Raw genomic sequence first — 14,294 nt, forward strand, 5'->3', positions numbered from 1 at the left:
CGTAGCACACCTGCTAAGAGATTCCTGTCCGCTGGCTGCCAGGAGCCTCTCCATCCAGGGAAATGTCCTCTCACGTTTCAGAATTTCCCTGCCAATTTTTCAACCCCCTGAGCATCCCCAAATTCACCATGCGTGTCCACATGATTACTTTTCCTACTTACCTCATTGTTCTCCCTAAACTTTTCTCCTTCCCTGCTCTGCAGAAAAACTCATATTTTATCTCAGTGTGCAAAAGTGGCCAATTGCGTTTAATCGGACTCTTGGTTTCACCCAAGTATATTCTCTCTGTCATTGAGGCTGTATTCCTGTCCCATAGACCCTAATAATCCCCTTACGCCCCTACCTCTGACCAACTTGCCTCTCAGGGCACCAGTTTTCCAGGGGGAAGTCTCCCTTCTTTCCATCCACATCCTTTAAGCCCAACCACGAAGCCCTATGAAGTTTGGGACGAAGACCAGGACATCTACATTGCCCATATTGGCCACCAGGTGGCAGTCAAGGATAATATTAAGCCGGGACTGACGAACTTGAGAGAGGCCGACTTTCCTTTCAATGAACATTGATTGGTGCATAATGTTCCCACTACATTCAGAAAGCGTTTATCGAGCACCAGCTGCATGCATGTCTCTGTATGTTTTTCAGTTCTGCAGATGTACAATATACTTTCCCAAAGTCGGCTTCCAGAATTACTGTTCAGACTCAATAGATATAGTTTTAACGGCTTTCTGGTGGAATAACTTACAATTAAATTTATCCCCTGCCCCCACTTTTTTTTTTTTTTTTTTGAGACAAGGTCTCGTTCTGTCACCCAGGCTAGAATGCAGTGGTGCCATCACAGATCACTGCACCCTCCACCTCCGGGCTTCAGACACTACAGCCCATAGTTACAGGACCATAGCACACTCCAGTACCCAGGCCGGTTGGTCGCCTCTGGCCTGGCAGGGCTGCCAGTGTCTCGGGACCTCCCGGTGACGCGCCTGCCTCCCCTGGGGCAACAGAGGCCCGGGAGTGTCGGGTCCCCATCGCTCGGAGCGGCAGGCGCTCGTGAAATGTTCGTCAAGTGGATAAATGACCATGGCCGTGGTCTCCGCGGGAGGTGAGGAAACTGAAAGCCACCGAGGCAAAGGGGGGCGCTCCTTAAGAAGTGCAGTGGTCACATGTACGTTTCAAAAGAATGGCGTGACTGAGTAGGGAGGGGACCGCAGAGACCCTCAGACCCTGGACTGTAAGGGGATGAGGGGCTGTAAAGGGGAGCCCAGGAAACTGAGTCCTGAAAGCAAGGAGGAACTTCCAGAATGAAGGGCGCCATAAGGTCTCCCTGCCTTTGCTCAAGAAGTTCTTTCACCCCGATCAAGTTCCTTCCCATTTCTCCATCTATGGGAATCCTGAACGTGCACCTCCTCAGAGAAGCCCTCCTGAGTTCTCAAATTCTGGTTTATTGCCCCCTCCTATCGATCCCCCAGCACGCTCATCGGGCCTGTGGACAAGGACAGGTTTGAGGAGAGGATTCCCTGCATCGCTAAGGGGCTACGGAAGCCGCGCAGCGCAGCCCTTCCGCGGATGCCAAAGGGGACCGGGCAGAAGGGAAGTGGCCGTGCCCGGGCCTGCCTGCCACTAGATCCCCACCGACCTATGACTGCTCAGTCCTGCTCTCCTGCCAGACCCACCTTTCCCTGCCCAAGCCAGCGCACCCCGCCCACTCCCTGCCCAGTCCAAACTCCGAGGCCGGGCAAGGCACTGATCCACGGCTGGACCGACCCGGGGCAGCTTCGGGGTGAACAGCAGCGTGTCCACCGGCAGAGAACCGAGACCAGCGAGCCGAGCATGCGGCTGCACCGACTTCGCGCGCGGCTGAGCGCCGTGGCCTGTGGGCTCCTGCTGCTTCTTGTCCGGGGCCAGGGTGAGGTTCCCGCGGAGGGGCGACAGGGACCGGGCTCAGATCTGCCGAATGCTGCGGAGGCAAGACCTGATAGTATGGGAGGGAAGGCACCTGGGGGTTAGGAGCCTGGGGGTTAGGAGCTGGTGGAGATGACAGCGTGGAACTCGTGAGCCCCACGCGACGCCTCCCTGCCGCCCAAGGTGGGCTCCTAGAAGCGCAGAAAAGATCGGGCTGCGGGCCACCACGGCGAGGAGCCAGCGGAGTACAGGGGCCCCAGGAGCGCCGGGACATGCCGGGCTGGGTCGGCAGCCTCGGGTCAGAGTGGGTGAGGGATTAGGAGTGCGGGGATTCAGTCCATTTCCCCTCTTAATGATTGTGGCTGTAGCCAGTGCTGCCGGCCGGTAATAACAATAATAGCTTCTGGCAGCATCTGGTTCTGAGTGTGTGGCGTCCTTGGCCAGGGGGGCGCCCTGACCCCTCCAAAGGGACCTCAGATAAGGACAGTGGTCCTTGGGGAACAAAGCCCTCAGGCGCCAAATTTGAAGCGGATCCATAAGGCCACAGTGGCTGGGTGCGATGGACTCATGCCTGTAAACCTGCCACTTTGGAAGGCCGAGGGGGAGAATTCCTTGAGCCCAGGAGTTGGAGGCCATCCTGGGCAACATAATGAGACTCGGTGTGTACAAAATATTTAAAGAAATTAGTGGGCTGTGGTGGCCTGTGGCCTGTAGTCCCAGTTACTTGGGAGGCTGAGGTGGGAGGATCACTTTAGCAGGGGAGGTTGAGGCTGCAGTGAGCCTTCATTGCACTACTGCACTCCAGCCTGGGTGAAAAAGCAAAAATCTGTCTCCAGAAACAAGAGCCAAAGAGCTCGTGGTGTCCCTCATGCCATTTACCTCATCCTGGGCAAGGGCACAACTTGGCTTCCAGGGCAAAGGTGAAGGCTCTGTGTGCCTGCCAGTCTTCTCCAGGCCCTTATCAGAAGCTGGGGGAGTGTTTCGGCCTTTGGTCCTCTCACCTGAAACTCTCCTAAGTGTATGATCTGACTGTCTCTCCCGACCCTTACCCAATTTAATTTGCGCAGGTGGAGTCCATACTCCCCCCGCCCCATGGTGCACTGCTGCAGGGCTTCCTCCTGTGCCTGCCCTTGACCACATTCTAGAATTCACCAGGAGCCCAGCAGGAAGATTTGCCCAACCTCACAGATGGTTACCTTTTAAAGTATTTTGGGCCAGGCACAGTGGCTCACACCTGTTATCCCAGCACTGTGAGAGGCAGAGATAGGAGGATGGCTTGAGGCTAGGAGTTAGAGACCAGCTTGGGCAACAAGACTTGTCTCTACCAAAAAAAAAAAAAAAAGGACTCAGGCATGGTGGCACACACCTGTACTCCCAGCTACTCCGGAGGCTGAGGCAGGAGGATCTCAAGCCCAGGAGGTGGAGGCTGCAGTGTGCTATTTTCACATCACTACACTCCAGCCTGGGTAACAGATGGAGACCTTGTCTGACAAATATTATATATATATTCTATATATATGTAATATATATATATATACAAAATTTTAGGTTGGACCCACATTCAGAATAAATAATTGACAAGCCATAGGAGGGTACAGGTGATGTGTGCCATCCTCTTTTGTCGCAACAAGTCTTGGCGTCTCCTCAGTGGCCATCAAAGTCCCCATGGCCCACACTGGAAACTGCTTGTTGACACCACAGTACACACAGTGCCCAGCAGTTTACACAAGAATAGATGTGTGCACTTGTCCTTGACTTTCATCAAAACGGTCATAAACTCACCCACTTTCTGGGGCCAGGCTTTTCCACTTTCTAACACGAGCGGTGGCCTCCACACACCCCTACATCATAGGGCTTCTTCATACTGATTAATGGAAGAGCTTCTCTCAAGGATGAAGCAAGTAATGAATCTCTTTATTACATGAGTTGATGTACCAGGTCTCTAATCAGGGACATTTCAGCAGGTGATGTCCTTTGCTGTAACAAACATCAGGCATCAGTGGCCAGTGGCCACAGGGAATTACCTGGATAGACATCCCCTCCAGCAAGGAATCGTGTGTAGAAGCGTGTTACTGGGGAGAGAAATGAGCCTTTTGACTTGGAGACATTGTTAAAATGTCCTCTCTGGTGTCTGTAAATGTCTACTGACCCTGGCCTCACCCACACCAGGTGGCATCAAACATGTTGATCCATGTTGAACTGACAGGTGTAGGGTGGCATTAGTTCCCTAAGGCTGCTTTCATTTTTTGACTTTTTTTTTTTTCCTTGGGACAGGGTCTCACTCTGTCACCCAGGCTAGAGTGCAGTGGTGCCATGTCGAATTACTGCAACCTCAGCTTCCCGGGTTCAAGCGATTCTCATGCTTCAGCCTCACAAATAGCTGGGTCTACAGGCACGCGCCACCAAGCCCAGCTAATTTTTGTATCTTTTGGTAGAGGTGGGGTTTCACCATGTTGGCCAGGCTGGTCTCGAACTCCTAACCTCAAGTGATCCACCTGTCTCAGCCTTGCAAAGTGCTGGGATTTCAGATGCCCGCCACAGTACCTGGCCTGTTTTTTGACTTTTTATTGTGGAACTGGGCTCAGATTTCCCAAATCCTACAGAAATAGAACCTGAGATTCCAAAAGGGAAGGTGCCAGGCAGGTGGGAGCTGGTGGGAATAACAACAGCAGGTGAACCTCCCTGAGGCACAGAGAGGGTCAAGGCTGCTCGAGGGCTGCACAGCACCAAGGGATGAGCCAAGTCTGAGATAGAAAGAGTAGTGTAACAAATCCAACATACCCATTGCCACCTTCAGCAATGATGAAGATCTTGTTTTTGTTTCTGTTTTAAATCAGCTTTCTCAGGTTGAATATAACCTGGTGTTTTCTGGGTGGCCACCTCTCCCTTGAACCATTATTTGAAGCAAATCCCAGACATCATATCATCTGTAAATTTTTCATCATGTCCTATTAAAAGAAAAGAAACATATGTATGTATGTGTGTACTTCTACAACATAATATGTTCTCAATTTAATCAAATATATAGTCAAATGTTCTTTCATATTTATAAATGATATTCATATTATTACAAGTTTTTTTAAAAATCAGGATTCAAATAAGGTACATGTTTTGCAGATTGGTAGAGGTTTCTTTTTTTTTTTTTTTTGAGATGGAGTCTCACTTTGTCACTCAGGCTTACTGCAAACTCCGCCTCCCAGGTTCAAGGGATCCTCATGCCTCACCCTCCAAAGTAGCTGGAATTATAGGCACACGCCACAACACCTGGCTATTTTTTTTATTTTTAATAGAGACAGGGTTTCACCATGTTGACCAGGCGGGTTTCACCATGTTGACCAGGCTGGTTTCGAACTCCTGACCTCAGGTGATCTACCCACCTTGACCTCCCAAAGTGCTGGGATTACAGGTGTAATCCCAGGTTTTATACTTAGGAGTGGAATTTCTGTGTCATATGGCAACTCCATTTTTAATCCCCTGAAAAACTGCCAGAGTGTTTTCCAAAGCAGCTGCACCATTTTACCTTCCCACTGGCAATGTATGAAAGTTCCAAGTTTTCCATATCCTTACCAACATTTATTATTATCTGTCATTTTTATGTGTTTCTTGAATCTCTTTCAGTCTTCATATTTACCCTCTGTCTTTTATTTTCTTTCTAAATTTTGTTGCATGTTGAAGAAACCAGTTTATTTGTTCTGGAGAGGATCCCACCATTTAGGTTTTGCTGATTGCATCCCGGTGGTGTCTTTTAACAGTTCTTCTATCCCTGTCTACTGTGTAAACTTGTATTTATATTCTAGAGGCATAATCAGATTTGGGTTTTAGGTTTTATTTTGTTTTGTTTTTTGGATGACTACTTCACATGTGGTGCTGTGTACTTCTGATAGAAAATATGTAATGTCTGATTGTCCTGCTTTTTGTAATACCACAAAATGAGTGGTTGACATCACAGTGAGAATTTAATGTGCATTTCTCTTACTATGAATGAGGTAAAGCTGTTTTTATTTGAGAGACACTGATTTGTATTGCTTATTCTGAACATATTCTTAAACTCCTTTGTTGATGTGTAGCTGGCATATTCTTTCTTTGTAGAAATTCTTTATCTATTAAGAGGACTGACTTTCTCTGTTAGGTGATTTTCAATCCCTTCCTCCCTCCCTGATCACCACAGCAGATAGGCTGTGCTTTTTTTTAATTTTTTAATTTTTATTTATTTATTTTTTTTTGAGACAGGTTCTCACTCTGTCACCCAGGCTGGAGTGCATTGACGTGATCATGGCTCACCGTAGCCTAAACCTCCCAGGCTTAAGCAATCCTCCCACCTCAGCCTGCCAAGCAGCTGGAACTACAGGCATGTGCCACCACACCTAGCTAATTTATTTTCTTCATTTTTTTTGCAGAGACAGAGTCCCACTATGGTCCCTGAGCCGGCTGCTGTGCTTTTTATGTCCCAGCCACAGCCATACTTCTCTCTTGTAGCTCTTTTCACCAACATCACTCATGGTTTGGAGGATGCTTTCTCTATGTCATTTCTTGTCACTTTGGGCATGACATCCCTGAGGACAGGAACTTTGCCTGCCCAATTCCCACCATCATCCTACTGTCACATGACCTGACACACAGTTGAAAGGACACTCTAGTCCCATCAAGGGCATGTGACCCTTTGTTTGAAGGTCCTAGGGCTGAATGATGGTGCCAGGCCCCAAGGAGCCTCAGCCTGGTGGGATGGAGACAGGCCCAGGAAGGCAGAGCAGGAAGGGAGTGTTACAGGCAGGAAGTTTGTAAAGCCCATGTTTATAGATCAGGATCCCTTGAGCTGAGCTGAGGATGGCAAGGAGGTGGCAATACAATACCAACAGTCTGGGAGGGCAGCTGATTGGTCAAACCAATCATGATGTCTGTCTCTCTGCCCACAGGCCAGGACTCTGCCAGTCCCATCCGGACCACACACACGGGGCAGGTGCTCGGGAGTCTTGTCCATGTGAAGGGCGCCAATGCAGGGGTCCATACCTTCCTGGGAATTCCCTTTGCTAAGCCACCTCTAGGTCCGCTGCGATTTGCACCCCCTGAGCCCCCTGAATCTTGGAGTGGTGTGAGGGATGGAACCACCCACCCGGCCATGTAAGCTCTCCCAGGGGTCCAGGGAACTCCAGACACTGGGGCAGGGGTGGGGGTGCTCTGAGCTCAGCTAGGCTGCAGTTGTCATTTCAACTAACCCCTCACTGCCAGTATTCCTTCTGAGTTTCATGGATTCCGGTGTGCACTTTTCCAATGAGCATGCTGAGGCTCGAGAGGGCAGAATAACTTCTCAGACTCCTGGCTGAGGGCTTGGCATTCAGAAGACATTGGCTCCAGGTGCTGAAGGGAGGGGCAGACACACATATGTCCCCAGATTCTGGTTATGCCGAGCTTTCCCTGCCATCAGTGGCAGGTGTCTCTGGGAAAGGTTTGGGTTGGCTCTATGAACCTTGTAGGAGCCCCTAACAACAGTGGCAGATGTTGCAAATAGCTGAAGAGAACAGTAGTGGTAGCTTTATGGGGACCCGCAGTCTCCACAGTCACTGTGTCCATCAACAGGGTCAGGAGCCGTTGGCCAACAGACGTGTATATTTTTCCAACTGGAGGCCATGTGGGAATGATGAGTTTTTGAGAGTTTAGACTTGGGATGAGGGACATCCCACTGCCCTTCTCATGAGAAATTAACATCCATTCACTCATGTAGCACACATATGTGGGCTACTCCCCTGTCCCAGGCCTGAGGGGGTACAGCGATATAGTGGTGAATGTCAACACATGCAGCCAGTGGTTCTCACAGAAACCCCTAAGAGTCAAGGTTCCCGGCATCGGGAGGAATGATACCCAAGGTCCTCAATAACCTCGAGGCCTCCCTGGAAGTCCAAGCTCCATCCCAGCTTCCCCAGAGCCTGTGGCCTGTAACTTGGTGGGAAGGGATTTTTGAGAGGGATCATGTGTGAGCAGGGTCTTGTGGGAAGGGGCTGAGGGTGGCTGGGAGCACATCTGAACCCAGGGTCAGATGTTTTTGGCCACAGCCCGGCCCCTGGACTGATTATTTGCCCTGGTTACCAGGTGTCTACAGGACCTCACCGCAGTGGAGTCAGAGTTTTTTAGCCAGTTCAATGTGACCATCCCTTCCATTCCCATGTCCGAGGACTGCCTGTACCTCAGCATCTACACGCCGGCCCATAGCCATGAAGGCTCTAACCTGCCGGTGGGTGTCAGGCCACAGTTCACTGGGGGTTGGAGGACAGTTCTTCTGCAAGAAGCTGAAAAGGACAATATTAGCTCAGTCCCTGCTGCAGAGTGGACCATGCTGAGAAGCTTCTCACTATCAGGTCCAAGAAATGCTCCTTACCCAGGCTGGGCAGCTGGCCCTGGGTCACAGCATTCTGGCTGCTCCCAGAGGTCAAAGGCTGTGGCTCTGATCTGGACCCAGGACTCACCCAGCCAACTCATGCCCAGGAGATCCACTCAAGTGCCCAAGGGCTGCACCTTGAGGTGACCAAGAACCCCAGCCATGGATAATCTGTTGGGCCTATGAGAATGGGCACACACAAAAACTTTTTTGTTAGAGATGGCATCATGCTCTGTTGCCCAGGCTAGAATGCAGTGGCAGGAACATACCTCTCTGTAACCTCGAAATCTGGGGTGATCCTCCCAGGTTTGCCTCCAGAGTAGCTGGGACTACTGGCCTATTCCACCATGGCTGGCTCATTTTTAAAACATTTTCTGTTGAAACGGGGTCTTACTAAGTGGTTCAGACTAATGAAATTTTTGGTCAGTGTTCATGTGGAGCCATCAGGGAGACACCCCTTTTCTTTCCACTTTGGTGAATTTTCTGGGGCTAATGAACCCAGGCTTTGATACGGAGTGGGGTGGGGGGTGGTCAGTCGCAAAGTTGGGAGGTCTGGTCTCCCCGCAGATGTTGGGTGCCTAACCATTCGCCCTTGTAATGAATTTGTGCTGGAGATCTAATGGGGAGGTAGAGAGAGGCAAAGCACTGGTTGGTCTAGGTAGTGGCCGTGGTGGGGTTTGGGCTGGGTGGGAGCATCGTGGTAGCTGCCTTGATTTCCCCAGGTGATGGTGTGGATCCACGGTGGTGGGCTTGTTTGTGGCATGGCTTCCATGTATGATGGTTCCATGCTTGCCGCCTTGGAGGACGTGGTGGTGGTCATCATCCAGTACCGCCTGGGTGTCCTGGGCTTCTTCAGGTGAGACTAGGGCTGGGCTGGGCAATGGGGGCTGAGCGGGGCCAGGACAGCCCTGTGATCCCTGTCCCTGCTACTTCTCAGCACTGGAGACAAGCACGCAACCGGCAACTGGGGCTACCTGGACCAAGTGGCTGCACTACGCTGGGTCCGGCAGAATATCGCCCACTTTGGAGGCAACCCTGACCGTGTCACCATTTTTGGCGAGTCTGCGGGTGGCACGAGTGTGTCTTCGCTTGTTGTGTCCCCCATATCCCAAGGACTCTTCCACGGAGCCATCATGGAGAGTGGCGTGGCCCTCCTGCCCGGCCTCATTGCCAGCTCAGCTGATGTCATCTCCACGGTGAGTGCCCTCAGCTGAAGAGGCCGAGGCCTGCTCCCTCCCCTCATACCCCTCAGAGCCTCTGTCTGTTAAACGGGGATGACAAGGGCCATTGGGAGCATGCTCCAGGAGCTGCCGCCTACCGTGGAATTGCTGGGGGGCTCCAGGGTCAGAATGCGCATGCTTCTGCCATTGCAGAGGCTGAGCTTGTTCTGTTACCTCTGTGCAAAGTTGTCACCGTAGCGATCCCCATCATGAGGAGAACCATTTAGGCAGATGGGATGGCCCCTGTGTCTGGGACTTCTGAGTTGGAACAGTGTCAGAACTGCAGGAACTCATACGAAGTACCCTCTAAGGTTTGGGGTGCCCCTGTCCCTGGCCAGGGCCTTGGGCAAACTCCTCTCCTCTACCTGGAAGGATGAGCCAGCCCCTGCCTGGTCCCTTTGCAGGTGGTGGCCAACCTGTCTGCCTGTGACCAAGTTAACTCTGAGGCCCTGGTGGGCTGCCTGCGGGGCAAGAGTAAAGGGGAGATTCTTGCAATTAACAAGGTTGGTCTAAATGGATGTGGGTGTAGAGGAAGGGGTGCAATAGGCATGGGGCTGGCAGGCCTGCACGGCCCTCATATTCCCTGGGCACATTACCTCATCTGCATGCCTGGGTGTCATAGCCCTGGGTGGGGACTGAAGGTCGGTGCATCCCAGCCAAACATTGATCACCTGGGGTGGATATGAGCATCCAGGGATAAACCGGGAAGGAGTGGAAGGTACTCAGAGGGCATTGGAAGATGTCTGGGACCTGACCTTGTTCCCTGACCTTGCATTTCCCCTCAGCCTTTCAAGATAATCCCCGGAGTGGTGGATGGGGTCTTCCTGCCCAGGCACCCCCAGGAGCTGCTGGCCTCTGCCGACTTTCAACCTGTCCCCAGCATCGTTGGTGTCAACAACGATGAATACGGCTGGGTCATCCCCAAGGTGAGGCCCAACCCAAGCCCACAAGTGCCTGGGGAGCCAATCTGGTAGTGGGGGGTGTTCAGGGCTTCATAGCTCCAGGCTCATCCCATCCCCAGCTACAGACTCTCTCCTGGCCATCCAGGTCATGAGGATCTATGATACCCAGAAGGAAATGGACAGAGAGGCCTCCCAGGCTGCTCTGCAGAAAATGTTAACGCTGCTGGTAAGGCTCCTAGGGTTCCTCGCCAAGGGAGAAGGGCTCCTTTCCTGTCCTGAGGCAGAGGAAATCCAACCCCCAGATACCCTGCCTATGTAGTGACCCCCATGAGCAAAGGCCTGGGTGTGTGTGTTTAGGGGTGGGGTCACCTCAGAGCCTCGCCTTTGCTCCCTCTTCCTGTGCCATCCCCAAGCCCAAGGCCACCTCCTCTCTGCCTCTGGCATCCAGTCTAACCTGCCTCTTCCCGATCCACCTGGGGTAGATGTTGCCTCCTACATTTGGTGACCTGCTGAGGGAGGAGTACATTGGGAACAAAGGGGATCCCCAGACCCTCCAAGCCCAGTTCCAGGAGATGATGGCGGACTCCATGTTCGTGATCCCTGCCCTCCAAGTAGCACATTTTCAGCGTGAGTATATTTGGACCAAAGCCTGGCTGGCAGTGTACAGCTCAGGGCTATGGGTCCCAGGTGAGACCTGCTGCTGTCCGGGTCCACACTCATGTTTATTGGGCTCCGGGGACACTTGACATCCTTCATTGCAGTAAATCCTCATGGCTAGCCCAAGATTCCGACATTTCCCCCATTTCACAGATGAGGAGATTGAAGTTAGGGACCTTCAGTGACTTGCCCACGATGACACAGCAAAGAATCGCAAGTCCCTTCCTCTGTTCCTGCCCCAGCCTGGGGCTCCACACCCCATTGTCCAGATTCCAACCAGCTTTGGACCTAGGTATCTTATCACCATGGGTGAGGCAAGAAGTCTTCAGGGGAGGGGACACCGTGTCATGGGCTGTCCACCCCACAGGTTCCCGGGCCCCTGTGTATTTCTACGAGTTCCAGCATCAGCCCAGCTGGCTCAAGAACATCAGGCCGTCGCACGTGAAGGCAGACCATGGTGATGAAGTTCCTTTTGTTTTCGGAAGTTTCTTCGGGGGCAACTACGGTGAGTCTTCTTCCTTTCCCGGGAGGTGTGCTGGGATCCTGGCTGGGTCTCTGAGGGATGATTGATTGTCCTCACTGCCCAGATAAGGAAACTGAGGCTCAGCGAGAGGATGAGATCAGGTGTCCAAGGTTTGACAGCTCCAAAGCCTGCACCAGGATTAGAATTCATGACCCTTCAGACTGTGGTCTGGGGGTCCAAGGACAAGCTCCACCTAGGATGCTGAGGTGGGACATCTTGACCAAGACACATGTCCCCTTTCTCTCTGCAGTTAAATTCACTGAGGAGGATGAGCAGCTAAGCAGGAAGATGATGAAGTACTGGGCCAACTTTGCTCGAAACGGGTGAGACTGCACATCCCTGCCTCAACCTCCCCAGGTTGGGGGACTTGTGCCCATCCAGTGCTCTCCCAGTCGGGGTGACCTCATGAGCACACCCGCATCCTTCGTCACATGATAGCCCCTTTCCCAGCTCCGGGACCCACTTGGACAGGGTGGGGTGCGTGGAGCAGTGGACACGCTCCATCTCTCCGGTCTATCTGGAGGGTGGGCGCCAGTGCTGTGCCACCGTCAGGGCCTCCCTCTCAGAGAGAGGGACACATCAGAGTCGGCCGCCCGGACCCCACTGGTGCTGACACTAGCTGAAGAGAGTTTATTTCCTGTTTCTGGAAGCCTCCCCACTCATTCCCCAAGCCCATCTGGTGTGCTTGGCTGCCTTGTCTGACCAGACTCAGGGTGCTCAGGTCTGGGCTTCGGGGACTCAGAGTGACCCTCATACCGCCCTGCGGGACGGCATGTCTACAGGAACCCCAATGGCAAGGGTCTGCCACACTGGCCGCTGTTCGACCAGGAGGAGCAATACCTGCAGCTGAACCTACAGCCTGCGGTGGGCTGGGCTCTGAAGGCCCACAGGCTCCAGTTCTGGAAGAAGGCGCTGCCCCAGAAGATCCAGGAGCTCGAGAAGCCTGAAGAGAGACACACAGAGCTGTAGCTCCCTGTGCCAGGGAGGAGGGGGTGGGCTCGCTGACAGGCGAGGGTCAGCCTGCTGTGCCCACACACACGCACTAAGGAGAAACAAGTTGATTCCTTCATTCACTTAGCCATTCATTCATACTTCTGTCCATCCATTCAGAAAGCATTTATTAAGAACTTACTCAGGCATGATGGCTCATACCTGTAATCCCAGCTATTGGGAAGGATGAGATGGGAGGATGGCTTGAGGCCAGAGGTTTGAGACCAGCCAGGGCAACACAGTGAGACCCCTTCTCAAAAAAAAAAAGAGAGAGAGAGAGAGAGAGTGTGTGTGATTGTGATTAGAAGCTACATAGGAAAGTTTTGAGCTTCAAGTCAGTGAGGAGTAAAAAAGATGTTTAAAAAGCAAAGAAAACAAAATATAAGAGAAATAAAACAAGAAAAATAAAAACAACAGAGAATAATAGGTCAGGCACTGTGGCTCATGACTGTAATCCCAACACTTTTGGGAGGTCAAGGTGGGCAGAACACCTGAGGACAGGAGTTTGAGACCAGTCTGCCCAACATGGTGAAACCCCATCTCTATGAAAAATACAAAAATCAGACAGACACAGTGGTGGTACACACCTGTAATCCCAGCTTCTCAGGAGGCTGAGGCAGGAGACTCACTTGAACCTGGAGGCAGAGGTTGCAGTGAGCTGAGATTGTGCCACTGTACTCCAGCCTGGGCAACAAGAGCGGCACTCCGTTTCCAAAAAAATAAGAGAGAGAATAGGAGAAGCTACTGCATGATGTTAGTTACCAAGCCTGCCACGGGTCCTCTCTTGCTAGAACACTCCATAGATCCCCCACTGAGCTGTGGATGGGCAGACCCCAGTGGAATCCCACCCTCCCCAACACCCCACTGAGCCCTGGGCCCCCTCCTCCCTTCCTCACCTCCACCTTCTCCCTGCCTTCTCTCTTCTCTCCTCTGAGCCCCCAGGCCTTTTCCACTTTGAAGGAGGTGCTTCAAAGAATGTTGCCCACACCTAAGTGTCAGAAGCCTATGTCCGTTCATCCCTGAGAGGTCTGAAAAACTAAAAATAAATTCTAAAAAAAGCCTCTGTCTGCCTCTCCCCAAGCCCCAAGTGCTCTTACATCTGTGAGTGGCCAGGCCGGGTGTGGTGGCTCACACCTGTAATCCCAGCATTTTGGGAGGCCAAGGTAGGGGGATCACCAGGTCAGGAGATCGAGACCATCCTGGCTAACATGGTGAAACCCCGTCTCTACTAAAAGCACAGAAAATTAGCTGGCGCAGTGGCACGCGCCTGTAGTCCCAGCTACTAGGGAGACTGAGGCAGTAGAATCCCTTGAACCCGGGAGGCAGAGGTTGCAGTGAGATGAGATTGCGCCACTGCACTCCTGCCTGGGCCACAGAACGAGACTCAGTCTCAAACAAACAAACAGACAAACAAAGAAACAACAGCAACAACAACAAAAATCTGTGAGTGGCCAATAGGAAACCTGGTTACCGGAATTCCTAGTGTCTTAGTCCATTCAGTTGCTATAGCAAAAATACTACCGATTAGACCGGGTGCAGTGGCCCACACCCATCATCCCAACACTTTGGGAGGCTGAGGTGGGTGGATCACTTGACCCCAGGAGTTTGAGACCAGCCTGGCCAACATGGTGAAACGCTGTCTCTACTAAAAATACAAAAATTGGCCAGGCTCTGTGGCGCACACCTAGAATATCAGCTACTTGGGAGGCTGAGACACCAGTATCACATGAACCCAG

The 14,294-nt window shown here is 52.0% G+C and overlaps 1 protein-coding gene across 1 annotated transcript; it reads left to right on the forward strand.

The window, feature by feature from the left end:
* Window positions 1–1,557: 1,557 nt before the first annotated feature.
* Window positions 1,558–13,616, forward strand: LOC109023694 (cocaine esterase). The gene is made up of 12 exons (XM_019012324.4): window positions 1,558–1,900; window positions 6,810–7,014; window positions 7,981–8,122; window positions 8,989–9,122; window positions 9,204–9,462; window positions 9,891–9,989; window positions 10,272–10,412; window positions 10,534–10,614; window positions 10,871–11,015; window positions 11,413–11,550; window positions 11,819–11,891; window positions 12,351–13,616. The coding sequence occupies exons 1-12, from the start codon at window positions 1,561–1,563 to the stop codon at window positions 12,535–12,537; spliced, it is 1,944 nt and encodes a 647-aa protein (XP_018867869.3). The 5' UTR covers window positions 1,558–1,560; the 3' UTR covers window positions 12,538–13,616.
* Window positions 13,617–14,294: the final 678 nt, after the last annotated feature.

Source organism: Gorilla gorilla, chromosome 18, assembly GCF_029281585.2.
Source record: "Gorilla gorilla gorilla isolate KB3781 chromosome 18, NHGRI_mGorGor1-v2.1_pri, whole genome shotgun sequence".
Taxonomy (NCBI): domain Eukaryota; kingdom Metazoa; phylum Chordata; class Mammalia; order Primates; family Hominidae; genus Gorilla; species Gorilla gorilla.

Bases quoted from the DNA above. Each gene is read 5' to 3' on its own strand.
- LOC109023694 (XM_019012324.4), top strand. From the start codon at position 1,561: ATGCCAAAGGGGACCGGGCAGAAGGGAAGTGGCCGTGCCCGGGCCTGC. The intron at 1,901-6,809 runs GTGAGGTTCCCG...CTCTGCCCACAG, and splicing joins GCTTCTTGTCCGGGGCCAGG to GCCAGGACTCTGCCAGTCCC. The intron at 9,463-9,890 runs GTGAGTGCCCTC...GTCCCTTTGCAG, and splicing joins CAGCTGATGTCATCTCCACG to GTGGTGGCCAACCTGTCTGC.